We start from the raw sequence: 20,491 nt of genomic DNA, 5'->3' as shown, positions 1-20,491 counted from the left end.
GATAGACAAGAAAAACACAAGAACAAAGGTCAACTGCAGTGACATAGAAACCCCCACGGGGCCCATCTTTGAACTTGACCTCGGCATTTTCAACGGTAACTTGCCCACTAAAAATAATGAACATCCATTTAAGGATTCTCGAGATATCTTGATGACAAGGAAAAAACACCAAAAACCAAGGTCAACTACAGTGACTTAGGAACCCCCCACGAAGCCCATTTTTAGCCTTGACAATGGCCACCCCTAAATCAACCTGCCTGCCAAAAATCGTGAACCTCGGACCTTGCCTTCAAGAGTTATCGTGCCTAATCTGCCAAACAGTGCAAACCCGATTTCATAACCTTCTCCGAAGGCATAGCCTTCAGTCGAAGGCAATGAATTTTGAACTTTTAATTAAACTGATGCATTGATAAAAAAAAACTTTAACAACTACATGTAAGAAGACAAAGTCTTTCTTCAACAGTTTGGGTCAAAATATGAAGTTGATGTTGAACCTAAAATCTTTTTCTTTTTTCAAAAAACCAATTGATGAAATTGGTGTGGCCTAGCTCTAGCTTCTCAATCTAGCTGCTGATTTGAAGTTAACTGAGTATAAATGTATGTGGAACAATTTTCATGAAAACACCATTTTCCTTCTATTCCCTCTAATCTCGCACAATTTCCACATCCGTATGTGTAATATGTTACAATGCCCCCCATTGGCTGTCAAGTGCTCCACTCACGATTTCGTATTCGGTGCGCGTCTCATAGCCAGTCCTGCGGGACCCGCTGATACGATCTGAGAAATCTGGAAAACAAAAGCGATGACGGCACAGGAGTTAGTCAGCCTGACAGGGGCAGGAAATACAGTCATACGGTTAGGTGGAACTGGAAGGTTAGCACAGAATACATGTACAAAGGACTAAGGTCACAACAATTAGATAATGTTGGTTTGTGGATTTTTTTAGAAAAAATATGAAGCGACAGGGCGAAAAAAAAAAAAAAACAGATTTTGATGGCCCTGAAAGCTATGATATTAGTAGCAATGACATCAACATACCAGGCTCGTTTATAATTCAAATAATTGATTTTAAACTTTTAAACAAACCAAAGCCTAAATTGTGTTAGGGTTTGTAATTTGGCCAAAAAATCTTGGCGATAGAAAGTTATTCACTTTCCACTGTGCATGCATAACCAATCAGATGACATCACTGTTGTTACAACAGTTACTGTTCCATTTGATTCATTTGTGTGACACGCAGACATCTGGGGCACGTCCACGGAGTACTGTGGAATCACTATCAATATTTTATCAGGACTGAGTTGCACGCAAGTCTTATTTTGGCTCGTACATTACACATATTCATCAGGAGCATGTATTTTGGCAAATTGTTAGCCTTTAATGTTTAAGTTTGAAGCCTTTCATACTGGATGATAAATATATAGACACCTCAATAAAATTGCTGTGAAATTGCAAACACATGCATGCATCAAGGTCAATAATCAACAAAATTATGAGCATTTAGGCCAAACCAATTTAATTTGTTGGTTATTGGATCTTTTCAGAAAGAATATGATGTGACAGAGCGAAAAAAAGGCCTAGGCATCCTATGATAGCCCCAAATGCTATGATAGGAGCCATGAAAAATCTTGGCTAAAGAAAATTTTAATCAACCCACTGCATTGATAGATGGAAAAATTGCAACAATTCTGAAGAGAAGTGGCTTCCTTTAACTGTTCAGGCCAAAATATAATAGTATTTTGGAGTTGATTCAGAACTCAGTTGAATTTTCCTTTTCTGCAAATCAAAAAAAAAAAAAAAAGAAGCGGGCAAATCAGAGAACCAACAAATTGTAGTTCTACATGGGTGTGTTATGTGACACCCTTTATCATAACACACTACCAACTATCTGTATGCTAACTGTGCACTGTGCAATAACTCTTTCTACCTAGTAATAATCCTAATACATTGCAATAAATGCCCTCCAAACATCAATTTGTTTTCCTTACTATCTTTCCATAAGGATGTTATTACCACCGACAGCTTTAGATTTACAACTCAACTGTTGGCTAGCAGCAAGATATGGTTGTCTGTTATGAAGTGAACATAAGGCCACACCAATCTGATTTGTTGCTTCTTAGATATTTTCAGAAAAAAATATAAAGTGAGAGGATGGGCCATGTGTAACAATTGGAGCCATTAAGTTAACATACCAGACTGGTTTTTCAATCTTTAATCAAACCAATGCATTGTTAAAAGGAATAAACTAGAAAGGTAACATTTGCAAAGCAAATGTATAATGTTAAGTCTAAATCCCTCCTGCTACAAAATTGCAACATGATGAAATCCAACACCTAAGTTACCATGGTCACAGACATCCGGTTCAAGTCATTGAACTTATTGGTTTGGAGAAGAAGAAGAAGAAACAGAGCAAAAACAATGTTTTGCTTCAGTAAACATAGATACTGTCACAACTAGGAAGACAAGGACTTTCCTCAACTGTTGGTGCCAAAATATGAGCTATTTGTCATTTTTGATCAGAACTTGAATCCTTTGTTTACAATTTTTTTTAAAAATGAGGCGGGCGAATCCAAGAACCAACTGATTAAATTGGTGTGGCCTAAGGTTGCCTGTTATTAAGTGAACATTACCCACACACAGTGGAGTCAGGGCTTCTAGCCTACCTCCGGAATTATCAATTTTTCATCATTGACATACTACAGATATTGATTTCTTATTACTCTACGTCTTGCTGAATAGAACAACCCCCAGAGGAAGCTTGCAACGGCTTTTCTATCACAAAATCATTCTCATATACAGCACGAAAAAATTTGTCCAGGACAAGACTTAGACCAATAGATCAACTTTCAGAAAAAATCTGTATTAACTACAGTAGGGTATTTTTTGGATGAAAATTTTACAAAAATGCAATTTCCTTTATTTAACAGATACTGAGGATGCACGGTTGCTAACATGACACTCATGGGAATTGATCGATCGCTGGCTTAACAGTGTGTCCAAACCCATACAGCTTACTGACTCTAAACCTTGTATGTGCAGCTCTTCTGCATTCTATGAGGGTTGCACCAATTTGTTGGTTCTTGGAATTTTTTTTAGAAAAAAAAAAAAAGTGACAGGCCAAAAAAACCTAGGCATCCTATGATAGCCCAAAATTCTATGATAGGAGCCATGACGTCAACATATCAGGCTGGTTTATAATTCAAAATAAGGAATTTTAAACTTTTTGATAGATGGAAAAAAACTATTACAGTAACAATTACTTAGTAGGTAGAAAATGAGCTTTTGTCAACTGTTTGGGCCAAAATATGAGCATTTTGGGGTTGATCCAGAACCTGAATCTTCTTTACAATTTGTTTGCAAATCAGACAAAAAAAGCAAATCTGAGAACCAATTGATTGAATTGGTGTACATGTGTATGCAGCCTAAACATCTGAAACTGTATATAAGAAAAGTGCTAAGTCCTAATGGATGAAAATCACAATTATATCTATCAAAGTACAGATCTATTATGCTGTTTTTGCCACGGGCTCATTGAGATTCAGAAGCATATCTGACAATTTGCTCCCAGACTAAGCTGGGATGACTCAGCTCATGCTAAAACATCATCATGGATAGGTGGTAGAATGGTAATCAATGCCTGACAAATCTGCCAAATTTTCATTCAAGATTGAAAGGTTTATTCGTGTGATACAGAAATGTTTGTCTTTGACAATCTAAGACCACACCAATTTCAACAATTGGTTATCAGATTTGCTGCTTAATTTTGTCTCATTTGCTGATTTTCTGAAAAATAAAAAAAAGGTTCTGATCCAACTCTAAAATGCTCATGTATTGGATCATAAAAGATATCATCTGCCACAGGCAAAATTTGATGCAACGTTGATCAAACATCCGACTAAAACAAAGAAGAACCCAGGTTTCGGGCACACACGATACTCCATCCAACTGGCTTTCTATGTACAGCGATTTGTTACTAGCCATTGATGGTATGTTTGCATTTCCATGTAAATCCTGATTGTGTTATCTAGCAGAAGCGATACAAGAACAACTCGATTTCCAAGGATGGCATTGAAACAACAACAACGCTGAATTCAGCACCATGGAAACATCAAACTGGATTTCTAGTCAAGGACTGAAATGCAATTTCTTAAAGGCATCAAACGCAATTTCTAGGTGGCAAAACTGGATTTTCAAAGTCAATTTTCTGGTCATTCTTTAAATGTAGTAGGTTGCATCAGTCCTATCCCATAGCATACTGATATCTGTGAGGCAAAAATGTGATGTCACTGACGGTTGCTTGTTTTGTATCGTAGGCTGGTTCTAGTTATTTATGGGTGGTGCCCAAAAATAAAGAGATGCCTCATGTAGCATGTTTTGGGGCTATTTCAAAATCAAATGCTTCAAGTATAAAATGATGACAAAAAGGTGCTAAGAAATGGCAGTAAATGTCAATCAGGCTTCCTCGGCCAGAACGTTTTTGTCTTGCTGCTCTGAAATTGCAATGGATGCCTTTTACCTGGGAAAATCTATTGTAATAGGATCAGGCTGTGATACAGATTGATACATGTGACGGAAACACTCAAGTAGTCGTGAGTTCATGGAAAGGACACAATTATGACAAGCAGCAAAAGAATTTTAGTGGACAAAGGAATACTGAATGACAAAACTACATGACATGTACATCCCTGACTCCTACCAATCACACAGTAACACTTTCAATTCCATCAATCTTTAAAAGGCAACAACTATGATTAGACTTTTTAGAGACAGATAGAAGTTTAAATGTGAAGTAAATTCCTTCCTCAGGACAAAACTTTGACGGCGTTCTGTCTAGGCATTCCAGATACAAATGCTGAATGAGAATTGTCCTACATACAAAAAAAAAAGACATGCCACTTTGACCAATGCAGTATATATTCCAGTATGATACAACATGGCAAGAAATCATGGTTTATGGTCTGTACATGTATAGAATAGCAGAAACTATCAGAAAACTATGCCACCAGATAAGTAGCTGTCATTTTGCCCTTTTCTTACTCAAATATCTGATCTTCTCAACTCATCTTCTCAGCTCAACATCTCATTTCTTTCTACAAAGCCCCTTTTTAGTACATTCTGGCACTGATGTCCCTCTTTCATAGTAAAAAATCAAAGTACATGACTAAGGCCTAATCTGGTCTGGGTGATTCCGGCCATCAGATGAGTGACTCAAACCTCTGGGGACCACAAGCCATGATTTGTACAGAGGACTCATTTGCATTTGCATGACCAGCCACTAGTGTGCCCCCTACATTTACGATCATGCATCACACTATGGAGAAACCAATTTTTTTCTGGGAAGGAAAACCTGCATTAGATATTGGGACAAAGCAGCAATCTAGACTTGGATTCCTACAACTGTATTCTGAGAAAAAAAAAAAAACTAGAAAGGTAACATTTGCAAGGCAAATGCATAATGTTAACCTTCGCACATGGTCTGCTCTGTTAGTTCTTACTCAACACAATCATATATGACTGCAGTCTAAATCCCTCTGCTATGAAATTGCAACATGATGTAACCCAACACTAGTTACCATGGCAACAGACACAACATTGGTTCATGTCAGAGGTCACTGTTTGGAGAAGAAGAAGAGGAAATTGAGCAAAAACAGTATTCTTTCGGTAAACATAAACATAAGAAAACCTATCTTTTCAACTTTTCAACAAACATTGTTGTATTTGTAGAGGATTTGACTGTCTAACGTCATGAGCTTTAATTTGTTGTGATTGATGGCTTGAGCAACACCAGAAAGGTGCAAAAACAGGGTGACACATAAACTCATCACCTTTCTTGTAGAAGACATGGAGTGGATTGCAGTGAAGAGGGATTAAGGACTGATGAGTTGTGAGGATTAATGAAGATTGATGCCGATCCACTTAATCCCTGTCTCTGTCTCATTAGTAGTGTGAAAGGGAGCAGGAGTAGTGCTACAAATACAGCAGACTAGCTACACAGGGTTCCAAATACATGTTAAATGTTTATACATACATGACTACTGTACTGTGCTTTGTTATTGTGGGAAGGTCGTTTGCAAATATGGAAAATAGTAATGGTCCAAGGCAGTTGCACTGCGGTACACCACACTTGGTTTCTCTGTAAGATGAAAAGCTGCCATTTAGTATGATTTACAAACACAGCTTGTTTCCTGTTACCAAGGTAGCTGCGTATCCATTTAATGGCTGACTGTACCCACACTCTCACACTCGCAGCCATGTTTTCTGTGCGAGAGCAGGTAAAATTTGTCTGGTACATGTACTTTCTAGTGATTTTAACCAATTTAAGTCATAGTCTTTTCAGCAAAGAAGAAACAACATGTACAGATACCCCTGTATTAGAAAGTTGCTGAAAAAATTGATGTACATGGTTATGTGTTTCAAGGACTGAAAATGATATGACGATATACTATGTACCAAGGATGGAAAGGGGCACAAGAGGATGCTTGAAAAACTTTATAGTAAGATAAATTATCTCTATCTGGATTGTAAATCCTCTGAGACTCTCAAAAACTGCCACTTTCAACCCTCCCCCTCCAGGACTCCATACCAATCCATCTTACAGCTCTCCAAGGATTTCAGAATGCGTAAAAACGTCATTCGCCCACCGATCTCATGTACATCTATGCACTTGTGCCGTACACTGATGCACTTGAAGGCTTACAGTGGGAATTACACCAAATGACCTTGGATGTTGTACATCCTTTCATCATTATACTGGCTCTAGGAATGCTTTCATTCATACCGGGGGCCTGTGAACGTACCTGTAGATAAGAAAATGCAATTTTGTGAAGCAAAGTAGTAAGCTGGGCAGAATGGCTTGTAGCTATAGGCAACGCAGACATGATTTCATGGATGTGATTTTGTTCTATCATATGATTCAAAAACAAAGAAAAAAACATGCATGGTCCCAATACTGTCACACAGTAGAGAACAGATTGCTGTTATAAAAAAAGTCAATGAAAACCATATCCATTACCATATGTGTTCTCATATAGTAGCTGCAAAATAAGCAAGACTTGAATGTGGTTTTTCTTTCACTCTGATATCATATTAGGGGTCTTTTAATTTGTCCATGACACATACCCTGCAAACCAAGCTAGGGTGGGACAGAAAAATTTCTAAACCAATCCGACCAAAAATAAGAAAATATCCTATAGGGACACTGAAAACGACTCTCAACCCCAAAATGATCATGGAAATTGCGAATGTAAAGTTCCGTGAACATGTCCATTTTTCTCAGACCATGAACTATTGCTGACGTGAACATAAAGTAATTTACAGTACACGCCTCTGGTATGTTTCTTCTATCCATTCGATATCCTTCCTCCTTGGGCAACAAGAGTCTATTGACCTGTGGCAACCTCAATTTGCCACAGAGTTGTTAAACTCCAACATCAGGTCACTTTAAAATGACTCTAGTACCTCTCTCTGGGCTTCAGTGGTGTGAGGCTGTCTCCTTTACAATCTAACCATGTCCATGCATATTGTCCAGTGATCATGTTGTTTAGCCTGCCATTTTATACACTGAGAACTGCTGATCCCTTTCGTTAGGGTTTTGAGCATGCCTTTTTGGATAGCTTTGCATTTTTGAAAAGCGCTGTCTCCTACAAAAATCTTTCATTTGCCAAAAATTAGCTTCTGAATCAATGCATTTATTCAATGGAAAATAATGCAAGACTGCTGACTCTTGATATGCTTGATTAAGAAGAATGATTCCAAAGCCTTAGAAATGTAAAACATGTACATAAATTTGAGCAAAGGTAGCCAGGCTGCTGGCAGCAAGCTTAATGCTGAGCACTACATGTAGCTGCTCTTTTCAAAGAAGATGGCATACAAGAAGGCCAAGGACAACAATCGCAAGAGCGGGAGGAACAGTTTTCATGCAAACTGCAATCATGGCCAATTAACCAGATATTCACTGAACAGGATTTTTTTTACAAAACCGGTTATGTAAAGTCGGGTATAAACGCTTGAACGAGGTTTTAGCCGGGTTTCCCCATGCTAATTTTAGTAATTATTTAGCGGTTTCATTTAAGGTTTTTAAAAGTCTGGTATGAACGGGGTCACTGATTGTGGCACCGTCCAATTGTCTCATCTACTTTCGTCTTTTCACCACGATAGAAAAGGTTGACATGTAAATGTCAGATCTTTGCATAACATTTAGGTTCTGCCAGGATGGTTCACATGTTGTACTGATCACACCAAGACTCAAGGGACCCTCATTGTGCACGAAAAGGTTCCATTATTAAATGGAGTCATCTTAATCACTGTGACTCAATCTAATTACTTCTGTTATGAACCAGTTCACAGGATTGAGATGTCTTCCTTTTCCCTTTCAGAAAAAACAAACTAGAAAAGAAAAGAAAAGAAAAAAATTCCCTTCCAGAAGAAAAAGAATTCCCTTCATTTCAAATGTAGCTTTGCAGAGTGTTTTTCTCAATACTACAAGTTACAGATATATAAAATCTGAGGACTATAGGTTTAATAAATTGTCAAATTGCGAGCACTTAGAAGATTGAAATCTAGAACTAGAAGTGATGTTGCATGACTAATTGTGCATACATGTATATTTGATTTGTATTCAAATTGCATGAGCACTTTTCTTCCCATGCCTCCCGGATATAAATTAAGGATATGTATGATTTCAGCTACAATTAAGATTCAAGTAAATTGCTTTCAAAGCTTTACAGACCTTTTAGCTTAAAATGTTGAGGTTGCAACTTTCCTTACATTTTATGTGTACATGTATTCTCTTTTGGTGGAATAATGAGTATCATCACCAAACATTGTTATTTAAAAAATTCTCTTCTATAGTTGTTACACTTTTTCCATCCATCTATGCAGTGGTTTGATTAAAAGTTCAAAATTCATTGTTTGAATCATAAATCAGCCCAGTACGTTGACTTCATGGCTCCTATAATAGCATTTGCATGGGACTATCATAGGATGCCCAGGCCTGTTTTTATTTTCTTCAATTCTGCCCTGTCACTCCATATCTTTTCTGAAAAAAAAAAAATTAACAAGAACCAACAAATTAAACTGGTGTGGCCTTACAGCTATAAAAAGCCGTCTTTCTTGTGTTCCAAAAAATAATCAATATCCCATAACGTGTTGGCACGGCTCCTTCTGATGAAGTGAATTGGCTGGCTGACCCTTTTTACAAGTGGATATCAGTGTGCAACTTGCAATTGACAAAGTGTGACGATGACATTAAACATATTTGTACACGCTGCAGAATCAGTAAAGGAAACTTGCAGCTAATCTCCAAGCAGATGTTTGGGTTACCGAAGGAAAACATATTGTTTTTGCTCTGATTCCTCTTCATCTTCTTCTCCAAACCAATAAGGTCAATGACCTGAACCAGACATCTGTCACCATGGTAACTAGTGTTGGGTTACATCATGTTGCAATTCTATAGCACAAGAGATTTAGACTCCTGTCTGACCATATATATAATGATTAGCAGAAAGCTGCGAATATAAAAGTACCGCAAAAAAATCTACAGTAAAAATCTACAGTATTTCAATACTAATTGTCAACATTTGAAGTTGTGTATTGGCTTTAGTTCAATCAAGTCCATGAAAAATACAGAAAGACATTAGGCAGAGATATTCTACACAATGTAACATGAGTGGGAATATTTGTATGTCCAATGGGAATCACAAGGAAAATCAATATAATTTGAGTTCACTCTAAGTATGTGTGGTCAGGATATAAAGGATAGTTACTGAGAAATCCAATTACTATTTGCATGTTCCACTGAATACCAAGTGCTTCTCAATTCCTCTTCATCTGTGGAGGCAACTTGAGAGCTCAGAGGGAGAGATTTTGTTACCAGTCTTGACAGCAATGCACAACAAAATGAAGGAATAATTGGATAAGACTGACTAGTTTTCAGGACAGAATAATTTAGTTTTTGTACCACTGCGGGTATGAAATAACATTTAAATTGTCTGCATTCAAAGTCCCTAAAATGAGGATAATATGAAAATGTTTCATGAAGTACCAATTGAATGTAAATTATAGGAATTTTTCAACTTATAATGTGTAAGACCAACATGTATATATACAGAGGATTCTCAAGCAGTACAGAAATTTATGCTTTCTTTTGTTTTACTCTTTAAAGCCTAAATCAATTGTACCTCTTACAACCTTAGCAATATTTGGAGGAGCCTTTAGTTCCAAGGGCCTAGGGAAATGTTTTTAGAATATTGCTAATGTGTTCTAAATTCATTATCATATCAAGTTCATCACTGGCCAGGCATGTAACAAAAGATTCCCAACATAGATGTCTGATGTTTGACAAAAATGTGGCACAAATTGACAGCTAGGTCTAAGAAACATCCGCTAGGAAGTACCCAGGGAGAATACTAGAGAGGCACTGTGCATGTAAATGTAGATGTCATGGTGATTTATCAGAATTACTCACTTGTCCATGTAAAAAACACATTACTCAGAGAAATACATTTGATTCATTATACCAGCACCAAACATTTCATGATACAGTATACAAGTATTAATTTGTGAATAAGACTAGAAAAATATAGTGTGTAACATTATTGGTCTTTTCTGATTCACATTCAATCCCTTTTATCTTAAAGTTAACACATTAATGTACATACTGCATGGACATTACAGGAATTCAATTACATTTCAGTAATTCAGATACCTAATTCTTATGTATGGATGTGGAGATCTTTAATTGTACTGAATTTACTGGTACACACACAGACAGAGTGAGTGAGAACTGAAGCAATTACTTACCAAGTCCTTTGGAGGAGACGACTTTTCCTTTGAACTTCTCGTAGGAAGAGTTAGGGTTGACAGGTAGGCTGCTCACAGAGTCACTGTTCAGTTCCTCCTGGGAAAATGTGGAACACATTTGTGTTATTATATATAATAGGGTAACAATTCATCTCCAAGACCATAGTAATGCCCAGCATGAAAAGAAACAAAAGTTCTGCTGCAGTATCAAGGGCAGCGACCAGGAAGCCCAAATTTGACCTTGAATTTTGCCTAAGATCTACCCACATACCAAATATCATCACAATTCATAAAGGCCTAAGTTATTCTAACCACAAGCTAAGGAAACACAGACACAAACACAGACACACACACAGACAGACGAAAAACAATCCGTACATTTTTATGTAGGTAACAAAGGGCATGGATGGTTGGTTGCATCATATAACACATGTTGCCATGTGCTATACCTGTTATAATTGTTGTGCAGTAAAGTTCTCCTTCTAAGATCATAATTTGTACATTAATGTATGGATAGTATTTGAAGTTACACTAAGCTCATACCTATAGAAAGCATTTTCTTTCAGGGCCTAAGACTTTAATATTACAGGTAGTTTGACACTAGTGACATGGTCCAAAAATTGCTATTGGCAGTACAAATATGATGAAACAAAGTCCATTTAGTTCTCCTTAGCAGAACTGGGTCGGTCACGTGTGGATGCCACCAGCCATTACTGCAGGCCATTAACTGGCACCAGGAGTAAAATTTCATCCATACATTAAAAGGACTGCAGTAGAACACTGGGAATTGGACAGGACATCACCAGGCATGATCTAAACTTCATCTGTAATAAAAGTGTGGCGACATGGCATCAACAAAAATTGAATTGAAATTGGTGATAAAAGTTAATTAGATACACATACAGGTTTAACCCTTAACCTGCAATGGGTCAATTGTCAATGTTGGTACTTAAAGGGTTAAAATTAAAACATCTTTTGTCACCATTGTACACATAATATATGCGGGTACAAACCTTATTTCAACTGAAACCTTATTTGCTATCACCAAAGAAGTACATGTACAAATGCAAGGTCTTGAAATACCACCTGCATATGCAGGTTAGTGCAGGTAAAATTGGATCTGTGCATGTATTTCTGATGTCTGCCTGTACCTAACCTGCACCGGTCCATGTGCTGGGTTTATATATGCATGTTGGTTTATGTGGAGTTTCTTTTCCTTTACCAAATAATGACTTTGAGCTCTAACTATAAGTCAGCATGCTAGCAGCAGTGGAACTAAATGTTTAAAGCACAAACACTTTCTTGTATACTATATTGTTACTGTGCATTGTTAAAAATTGTTCTTACAGTACTGATAACAGCTTATTTTTATTTGCAGTCCAATTTTTTAGGAGATTAGGAGTTCAAAATCAAACACTCAGTCCTTTTTGTTTAAAAATATTTTAACAAACCAGCACAAGAAGTACATTTCCAATGAAGCCTAGGAAAACTAATATGTTTCTGGTTTTTAGGCCGCCAAAAAGGAGGAATTTTCTTCTTTAAAAAAAAATTTTATTACAAATTTTGGCTAAAATGATATATCAAGTAAGAAGAAATTAAAAAAAGACTAGGATCAGTGGGTGTTTGCTAGAGTCAGAAAACCGAAAACGCAAATTTTTTTCCTGGGCCTGATAGATTACCCTTCCCACATCCAGATGACAGCTGATGTAGACATCCTGTAATGGAAAGCAATTGCCTTTAACATTTCAAAGCCTTCTTTACATAATAACAAGTAATCAACTCCGTCCTACCTGATAGAATCTTGGCTTTGATGCCAGTAATTTTTTTGACACTTTGTGCCGTAAGCAATGACTGCTGGCGCCAGTATGTCTGACACTTCTCTGGGAACGCTGGTTGGGGTTGATCATATCATTGCAATTCTAATAATGTAGCCACCGTTGTACCTTCCAAAAGGGCTGTGCTGTCCATGCATATCATGCACAGTCAGGGCTTGAAATACTTTTTTCTTGTTACCTACACTGGTACAGATAACGTTGAAAATTACCTGCACCAGACAAATTTTACCTGCACCACTCAGAATTTACGAAGTATGGATCACACTAAAATCTGTTTAGAAACCTTTGACATTATTTCTTTTAGATTTAATAGATGGTAACAGTCAATGCAGCAAATAGAAATTAACATACACCTACACTTGTATATAAACCCAGTACATGGACCAGTGCAGGTTAGGTGCAGGTAGACATCAGAAAACCTGCACAGTCCCAAATTTATCTGCACTAAGGTGCATATGTACCCGGTACATTGTATTTTAAGTTCTGACAGAGCATACCAGTTAACTGATTAATTACAATAAAGTCTTTGTATCCAAAGGTTTGCAAAATCATATTTGACAAAAATCTTGATTTTCTTCATTTTCTTTTTAATCCGATACAGATTTTTGTCCAAAGACTATTCTACTGGGTTTGTAGGCTGGCATGTTTTGAATAAGGAGTAAAGAACTTCATGTGAATGCAAATCAGCACCAAGGACAGGGGCCATGTAGCTGTAGCATTTAAAGGCATCCAATGCAATTTAAGGGTTGCAAAACTGGATTTTCAAAGTCAATTTTCTGGCTAAAGCCAATCATTTAATTAATAAAATATTACTGATGATTACTATTTGATTTTATTTCCCCTAAACTAAATAAATCCCTTTTTGGAATGGAATGGTCTATATTGGGTGTGGTTGTCACAATGACCAAGATCAGTAAAATTTACAACTTTTTACCCAAGGGGAGTGTTCATTTGACAAAAGTGAAAAAGGCAGCATACCAGGCTATATATATAGCTAGCGTACCTTGTGTTCGATAGAAAATACAAAACGAAAATGCAAAACAGAAACATACAAAAATGGGCACACAAAAAAATAAGCAAATTTCGTGCAGCCTTGTTCTGATTGGTCAGACTGTTAATGATGATTGACAGCCAGAATTCTCTGTAACCCTTCAGTAGAACAATGATCCTCCCCCTCCATGCCCCACCCACTCACCCCCTCTGCATACAGATCCAGTGACATCAATGGTGTCACATGACCCGAGCTGTTTTGTTTTAGTAGACAGTCTGGCTGCGGCGGTATTGATCCATCGAGCGACGGATGTCCGAACACGGCACGGCCGTATCGCGCTCACATAACGGCATGCAAGGGTCAGAAATCAATGCCAGATGCCGAAATTTACATCAAAACGGAAATGCACGCATGGGTACAATCGATGTCCCACAGTCTAATCCTACTACAATTTGTTACGTCGAGCGCATTATTTTCAAGCTCTATGGGTGTCGTTTCCTCTTGAAAGGAGCCCGTTCAAAAGATAAACTGGAATTCATTTATCATAACCTGACATCACTTCTCTGAGAGTCAGATATGATCCTGCATGTAAGTGGGAAGCTTTCTAGGATCACTGCCAAAATGACCTCTTTCTGAAATTTCTTTCATGGTACTTTTCATGGAATTTGACATGTCTTCCTTGATGATCGTTGTAATGTTTCAGTATCCATTGTAAAGGATGCACACACATATGCATCTAATGAATTTTAAGTGACAGTTTTAGGTAGATTTTATACACATTTCATTGAAACTGTGTTCTTGTTTAGATTTTTGTTATATTCAAAATCACATCCAGACTGTTTGCCAGCCTGAAATTTTTTCTGTCATCTCAATTTTCTTTGATGTAATAATATGTTGAGCTTGGGCATGACAATCCTAAGATTTTGAAATCATGATCTTCTGAAATGCTACCAGGTATTTCCATGCACTTTGAGGGGCAAATTTTGCTGCTTGACTAAGCTTAGTTTAATGACATCTCTTTCCACATCTTTAAATTTTTCTCTTAGTTTAATGACATCTCTTTCCACATCTTTAAATTTTTCTCTGTCAAAGATGACAGATTGGTCAAAATTTTGGTCCGTCAAGGGCATCAAAATTCCGTCAAATGACGGAAACACGGATGCTGGCTAGAACACTTAGATCGCATCACATAAAAACACAAGACTTGTGTCAGAAATTCTGCAGATAAATGTATGGATGGAATATAAGCACGCCCTGTGTAGCACCATTAAATTCCAGGAATTGCCTTCAACCAGGCCAGATTGGGTCATCCAGTAAAATTTCAATCATCCATTCCATGTGAACTTTATGTGACTGTCTACTTCCCCACTGTTTTATTAATGACGCATGCAGGATGTACGTCACACTGGTCATATTTATGGTTCCAGAAGTTGTGATCAGTCAAAATCTTTCACCACAAGAGCAGTATTTCAGCAAAACTTTCTTTTCCTGATAAAAATTTAAAATTGTTTGAATTTGAGGTCTGTTTTTATTTTTTTCGCCCCAATAGTTAACATTTTTTCTGAAAAAATCTGAGAACCAACAAATCAAATTGGTGTGACCTGATAGTATAAAAGTTTATTAGTAATTGAAACAAAGCTGAGTCAAAGGATTATGATAATTTAAGTTGTTATTAATTGAATATTTTCTGTATCAAGACAGCATGCATTATTGATTCGTAATGGTACAATGCTATAGTGAAAGGCACAAAAGACTTTACTTTTTTTGGCAAATTTCTTCAATGAATCAGTTATGCCTCTCATTTACCCAATAGCCACAATTACATGTAGGTTTGGCACAAAACTAGAAATAGAAAAAAGAAATGCATTTCAGAATAGACAGAATAAGTCTATTGCAATTGACTACACCTTATGGAATAGGTCCTGTTAGAGTTATGGGTAATTGTATGCAATGGAAATAACTCGCCAATCTCAGCGCAAAAATGTCCCTACAGGCTCCACTAAGCCGGCTGGAACCAGCATCAAATATTAATTTGACAGCCATTAGATGTAGGGGACGGGCCTGGGAAAAATGTCCCAGTCTGGGAAACTGAAAAGACAGCATTTCTGTGAAATTATCACTAGAGACTTTCAAGATTTTTACCTCAGGGTCTTTGTATCAGTTTTTAACTTGTCTTACTTTTTATTTCAATGTACAATGTTTTATCAGATATGAAAACAGCTCTGTAGTACAATGTTGTGTTAATTTTAGAAATCCTACCGTAATTTTAGAAATGCATACCATAATTCCTTTGGCTCTCCAACAATTCATATAATTATAAACGTAAAACTCTATGTTCAATATGACTATGAGACCATTCTTGTTCAAAGAATAAGGTGTGGATATAGGAAATGCAAGATAAAAAGATAGTCACACATTTTCTGGCCCTTATTGCGCCATTCTGTTAAAAACAAACACTGCCTATTACCAATACTGGTAGCAGTGCATGATATGTAACTGTGTCAGGTCGGACATCTCTCCCAGCTAGTATATCAATAGAGTCATTTTCTGAATGGGGTCCGCGAGAGATCAACCATAACTCCATATTGCCTCCAGCCTACAGGCATTTGTGCATGTGCTGCTCAGAATAACAAAGAGCAAGACAAAAATTGGTGGCCACTAAAGTGTATACAGCAGGGCTTGACATCCTTTTTATCTCTTACATGCAAACTCAATGTTGGCAGAAAATTTACATGCAATTCAGTAAATCTACATGCAAAATTGAGGCTAACTCAGCCTTCCGTCTTCGTTAGCTATGCAGCAGTGAAGATACATAAGAAAATCTCCAACACCACGTTCTTATGATACAGGGAAGTTTTTACATGTAGTAGTGACAAATTTTGATAGACTTGAGAAAAATCGTCAGGGAAAATAGGAAAGAAACACCAGGGCATTTCAAAATGAGTATGACAGCAACATAGCAGTGCCACTATTCCTGTCATACATAGGTTCAACATGCAAAATTGTATTTTCAGAATATATTTTTTATGCATTTAAATATATCTTGAAAATCACATGCAAACTGCAAGCTTTGTGTGGGTACAGTATTTCGCACCCTGGTCTACCTTCCAATGTATTCTCTGGAGCATTTTTGACTCATTAAAAGCCCTGTAATATCAACAATGATGCAATTATGAATACAGACTTGATTGATGATATTCTATAATGAAATGCCTGACAAGGATTTCTTGTCTAATTATAAGCATCTGAATATGATTAAAATCTTAGCAATAGGCATATGTCATTGCATTTGTCACATCAGTATTCAAGCCTAGCTTTGAGTACATGTTGTACTTTGATATGACGAATTGTTTAATAGGTGTCAAAAAAATTAATACATCAAGTCAGGATCATATATGATGATGTAAAACTAGAAAATTGGACACGAAGTTGAGTAATCAATTTGATAGTTCATAAATCAGCTTCGTCAGAGTGACAAGATAGCAGCTCTCTTTGATAAAATAGGTTTATAAACTATGATATGAACATCAAAATTGATTGTCCTGAAAAGAGCATCAATAACATGACAGATACTTTTATAAAAACAGTAAATTATGTACATTTTAGGAACTTAACAGTACTACATATAAACACCAATACATTTAGGGAACTTAACATAACACATATTAACATCAATATTGCCATATTACTGCATGACTACAAACATGTACATGCCATGGCTTGAATTACGTTATTTGGTCAACACACTTGTATAGAAAATGTCCTCTTTGATCTCTATGATAAGAACTACACAGGACCAGTGGTTGAAAACATCAACGTCTAGAGAAGTATAAATCAATGGAGAGTATGAAGCAGTACATGATACCTTACCTTTCTGTGACCCTTTATAACTCTTTTAAACATTAGAATTTGACTTTAGAATGAAGCTATAAGTATAACTAAGAAAATATGACAAAATTTTGGCCCTTAAAAAGCAGTGTCTTGGAGGGTTTTGAGTTTTGATTTTTTTCTAGAAAGAACTTACTGGTCTGGTCATGTCTTTGTGTAAAATTGCTATAATGCTATATGTGTATTGATACAATGTGTATTGCTATTGTGTATTGATATATTGTCTTTGTGTATTGCTATATGGTGAAGAAAGTTGTCTGTCTTTGCTTGACCCCTACACTGTGAAAAAATTCTGGTGAGGACCCTGACCATCTATATAATACTTACCACAACATATGCTGCCTGGTCATCTTCAGGAAGGTCACTGGTCTCATACACATCAGGCTGGTAGTCCTACAGGTGACAAAAAAAAACCCACTTCAGATACATACATGGCATTTTAATGTGTGAATGTAGTTGAGTAATGTCTAACAGCTTAGGGAATGACACATCTTTAGACTTCAGTTTTGCCACTCATGATGTACAAAAATTTTGTCCAATCCATCATCTTTGATGGACAAAAATTGGCATGTAATTGTAAAGATATCGTAAGAGATGTCATCAACTTAGCTTAGTCTACCAGCAAAATTTGTCTCTCAAAATGAGCTTGCCAAAATGCAGGAAGTAGCATTTCAGAGGGTCAAGATTTCAAAACTCTAGATCTCGTGGGAGAGCACTCCCCCTGGACCCCATAGGATGTTGTGTCAAACAAAATTGAGATGACGAAAAAAATTTCAGGCTGCCTAGAACACTGATTGAAATCATACGGTTTGTAAACCATCGCCCTGGTATTTTAGTAGTAATAGTTCTATAAAGAGAGAGAGACACACAAATTGACATAACATATGAGTGATCTCCAATCTGTCACAGCCAGCAAGAGTTAGGAAAAAAGCGGGTGACAATTGGCTGGTTTACGAACCAATAATTTGCATATGTCTTCAAATAATTTGCATGTATATGATGTAAACAAATACAGCAACATAATTTGAATTGGCAGCAACATTTGTGACTGTTGCTTTAACAGGTTCAAGCACTAGCTGCATGTGCATGTATGGTATGTCTGAAAATTAAATAGTATACAGGTGACTGAGCCTCACTTATATAATATCCAGTTGTAAGGATGTCTTAGGTTTAGTGTTAGCAAAATTTCATAGATGTGTCATCTTGTATTTTTCACAGCCATCATATTGTATTCTATTGTATGATATGAATAAAAAGCTTTCTATCAGAATTTAGTTCTATTTCATACATTCATTATTTTTCAAATAAAGAAAAACTATAAAATCTTGGGTTCAGATCTTCATTAAATCTGTACATCATAATCAAGGAGGTTAAAAAGGGATTTAACCTCCTTGAACATAATACAGCACAAATCATTCATGACCCCTATTATATTTAGAACAATACCAAGCATAAAAAAAGTAGCTCCTATGCTACATTCTAGAAAACGTCTATATATTCTGTACATTCTGTACGAAAGAATGTTAGTAACTTTATGTGATATCTCAGATCTGACAACATTTCCGGATGCCCCTCCCCACCTAATTAAGTTACGCCATACATAGGCTTAAAACGTTCTGTAGAGCAGCAAAACTGTTATTAATCGTAGGAAATAACAATGTTGCAATTTACCGTTTTCTTAAAATATCGCAATATGTCTATTTATTGGCGCAAACAGTAAAATACTCACGATTCCGGGTAGATCTGCATACTTTGGGTCCGCCATTTTGCCTAACTCCTTGAGGGCAAAGGTCACGTCACGCCGGTAAAAGCCCTTAGGCTACTTCTTATGTAAACTGAACGGTGACATTCCAAGAAAATCCATCCTGCTATGAAAATTACAAGAAACTGTGAAGTTTTGATCATAACTGTAAGAATTTTTAATGAAAAATTAATAATCTCGAGAAAAATCGCGTGACTTGTCCGGAGGATGATGTCATCTTTTCCGGCTCCACCCAGAATGCCTTGCGGGAGATAGGTAGAATGGCGGATCTGTAATTGAACGTTTTGTGCGACTTATTTTCTACGGAGATTTTTTGTCCTCCCGAATATATATATTCTTATTTTAGTAGGGTTATTTTGAAGATAAGAGAGTGAAGACTACAGGAGTGAAGTTTGAGAGAGATTTGTCCTTCCCTGAGAAAATTCTGACAGACGAAAAACGCCGGGATGGCAGAGGACGGATTTTAGGCAGCGCCAGCCATGTTTGCAGTCAAGGTGTTTTGAGAAGAGAAACTGCGGACTTCGACCGGGAAAATTGGCTATTATTCGGGGACCTGAATCACGATGACGGACCCGTCGGAATGCAGCATCAAGGTGGTGTGCCGGTTTCGGCCCATGAACGCCGCGGAAACAGCGGCCGGCTCCAAACCCATCTCCAAATTCCCTGCTGACGATACAGTTAACATCCAGGTAAAATATTTTCATTGCTACCGGTACACCAGTCACTTGACCCCTCGGTTAAGACGATGTCACCGCAACCCAAACTATGCTAGTTCGTAAAATCTATGACTCAATATTTCACTTTATTTCTTGTATTTGTATACAGACTAGTCAGGAATATTTGCGGGCGGATAGAAAAGGTTGACCTTTGCCGGAAATCCAGGCAGATTGCCGGTGCCGGATTATGCCTTGCAATGACTTCATACGTGCCCCCCATTAGATTAGCATTTCTCATCGATTCCTGCAAACGATGTTTTTCACCAAGGATATGTCCAGAGAATGGAGAATTGTGGCACTTGTTCAAATTGATGTGCTTATTCTGCTAGCGTAATCAAAATTTAATACTGCTGCGAGAGCCGTACACAATCCAATGCATGAAAAATCTGACGTTCCCCTCTGTCATACCAGGAGATCAATTATTGATTGTTTTTGTAGTCCACGATGCAGACCGGCATTTTGAGTACTGTGTGCCTCACGTCATGCATTAAGACAAGG

The 20,491-nt window shown here is 37.1% G+C and overlaps 2 protein-coding genes across 6 annotated transcripts in view; one reads left to right on the top strand and one right to left on the bottom strand.

Annotated features, from left to right (window-relative positions):
* The window catches only part of LOC109474581 (dynactin subunit 2-like), a 26,915-nt gene extending 7,470 nt beyond the window's left edge, over positions 1-19,445 (bottom strand). Inside the window, exons 1-4 of the mRNA XM_019774913.1 lie at positions 19,245-19,445; positions 17,843-17,908; positions 10,802-10,898; positions 723-787 (exon numbers count right to left, since the gene is read on the bottom strand). Coding sequence (XP_019630472.1) covers positions 723-787; positions 10,802-10,898; positions 17,843-17,908; positions 19,245-19,280 — 264 coding nt within the window. The 5' untranslated portion in view covers positions 19,281-19,445. The remainder of the gene's footprint in view (positions 1-722; positions 788-10,801; positions 10,899-17,842; positions 17,909-19,244) is intronic.
* Positions 19,446-19,498: 53 nt separating this feature from the next.
* Positions 19,499-20,491, top strand: part of LOC109474537 (kinesin heavy chain-like) — a 35,397-nt gene continuing 34,404 nt past the window's right edge. For all 5 annotated transcript variants that reach the window (XM_019774862.1, XM_019774863.1, XM_019774859.1 and 2 more), the window contains exon 1: positions 19,499-19,966. In XM_019774862.1, coding sequence (XP_019630421.1) covers positions 19,841-19,966 — 126 coding nt within the window. In that variant the 5' untranslated portion in view covers positions 19,499-19,840. The remainder of the gene's footprint in view (positions 19,967-20,491) is intronic.

The sequence above is a fragment of the Branchiostoma belcheri genome, unplaced genomic scaffold (genome assembly GCF_001625305.1).
Source record: "Branchiostoma belcheri isolate BF01 breed outbred unplaced genomic scaffold, Haploidv18h27 scaffold31, whole genome shotgun sequence".
NCBI classification, from domain to species: Eukaryota; Metazoa; Chordata; class Leptocardii; order Amphioxiformes; family Branchiostomatidae; genus Branchiostoma; species Branchiostoma belcheri.
Note: the sequence above shows the minus strand (reverse complement) of the source record. Positions and strands in the feature narration are given on the sequence as shown.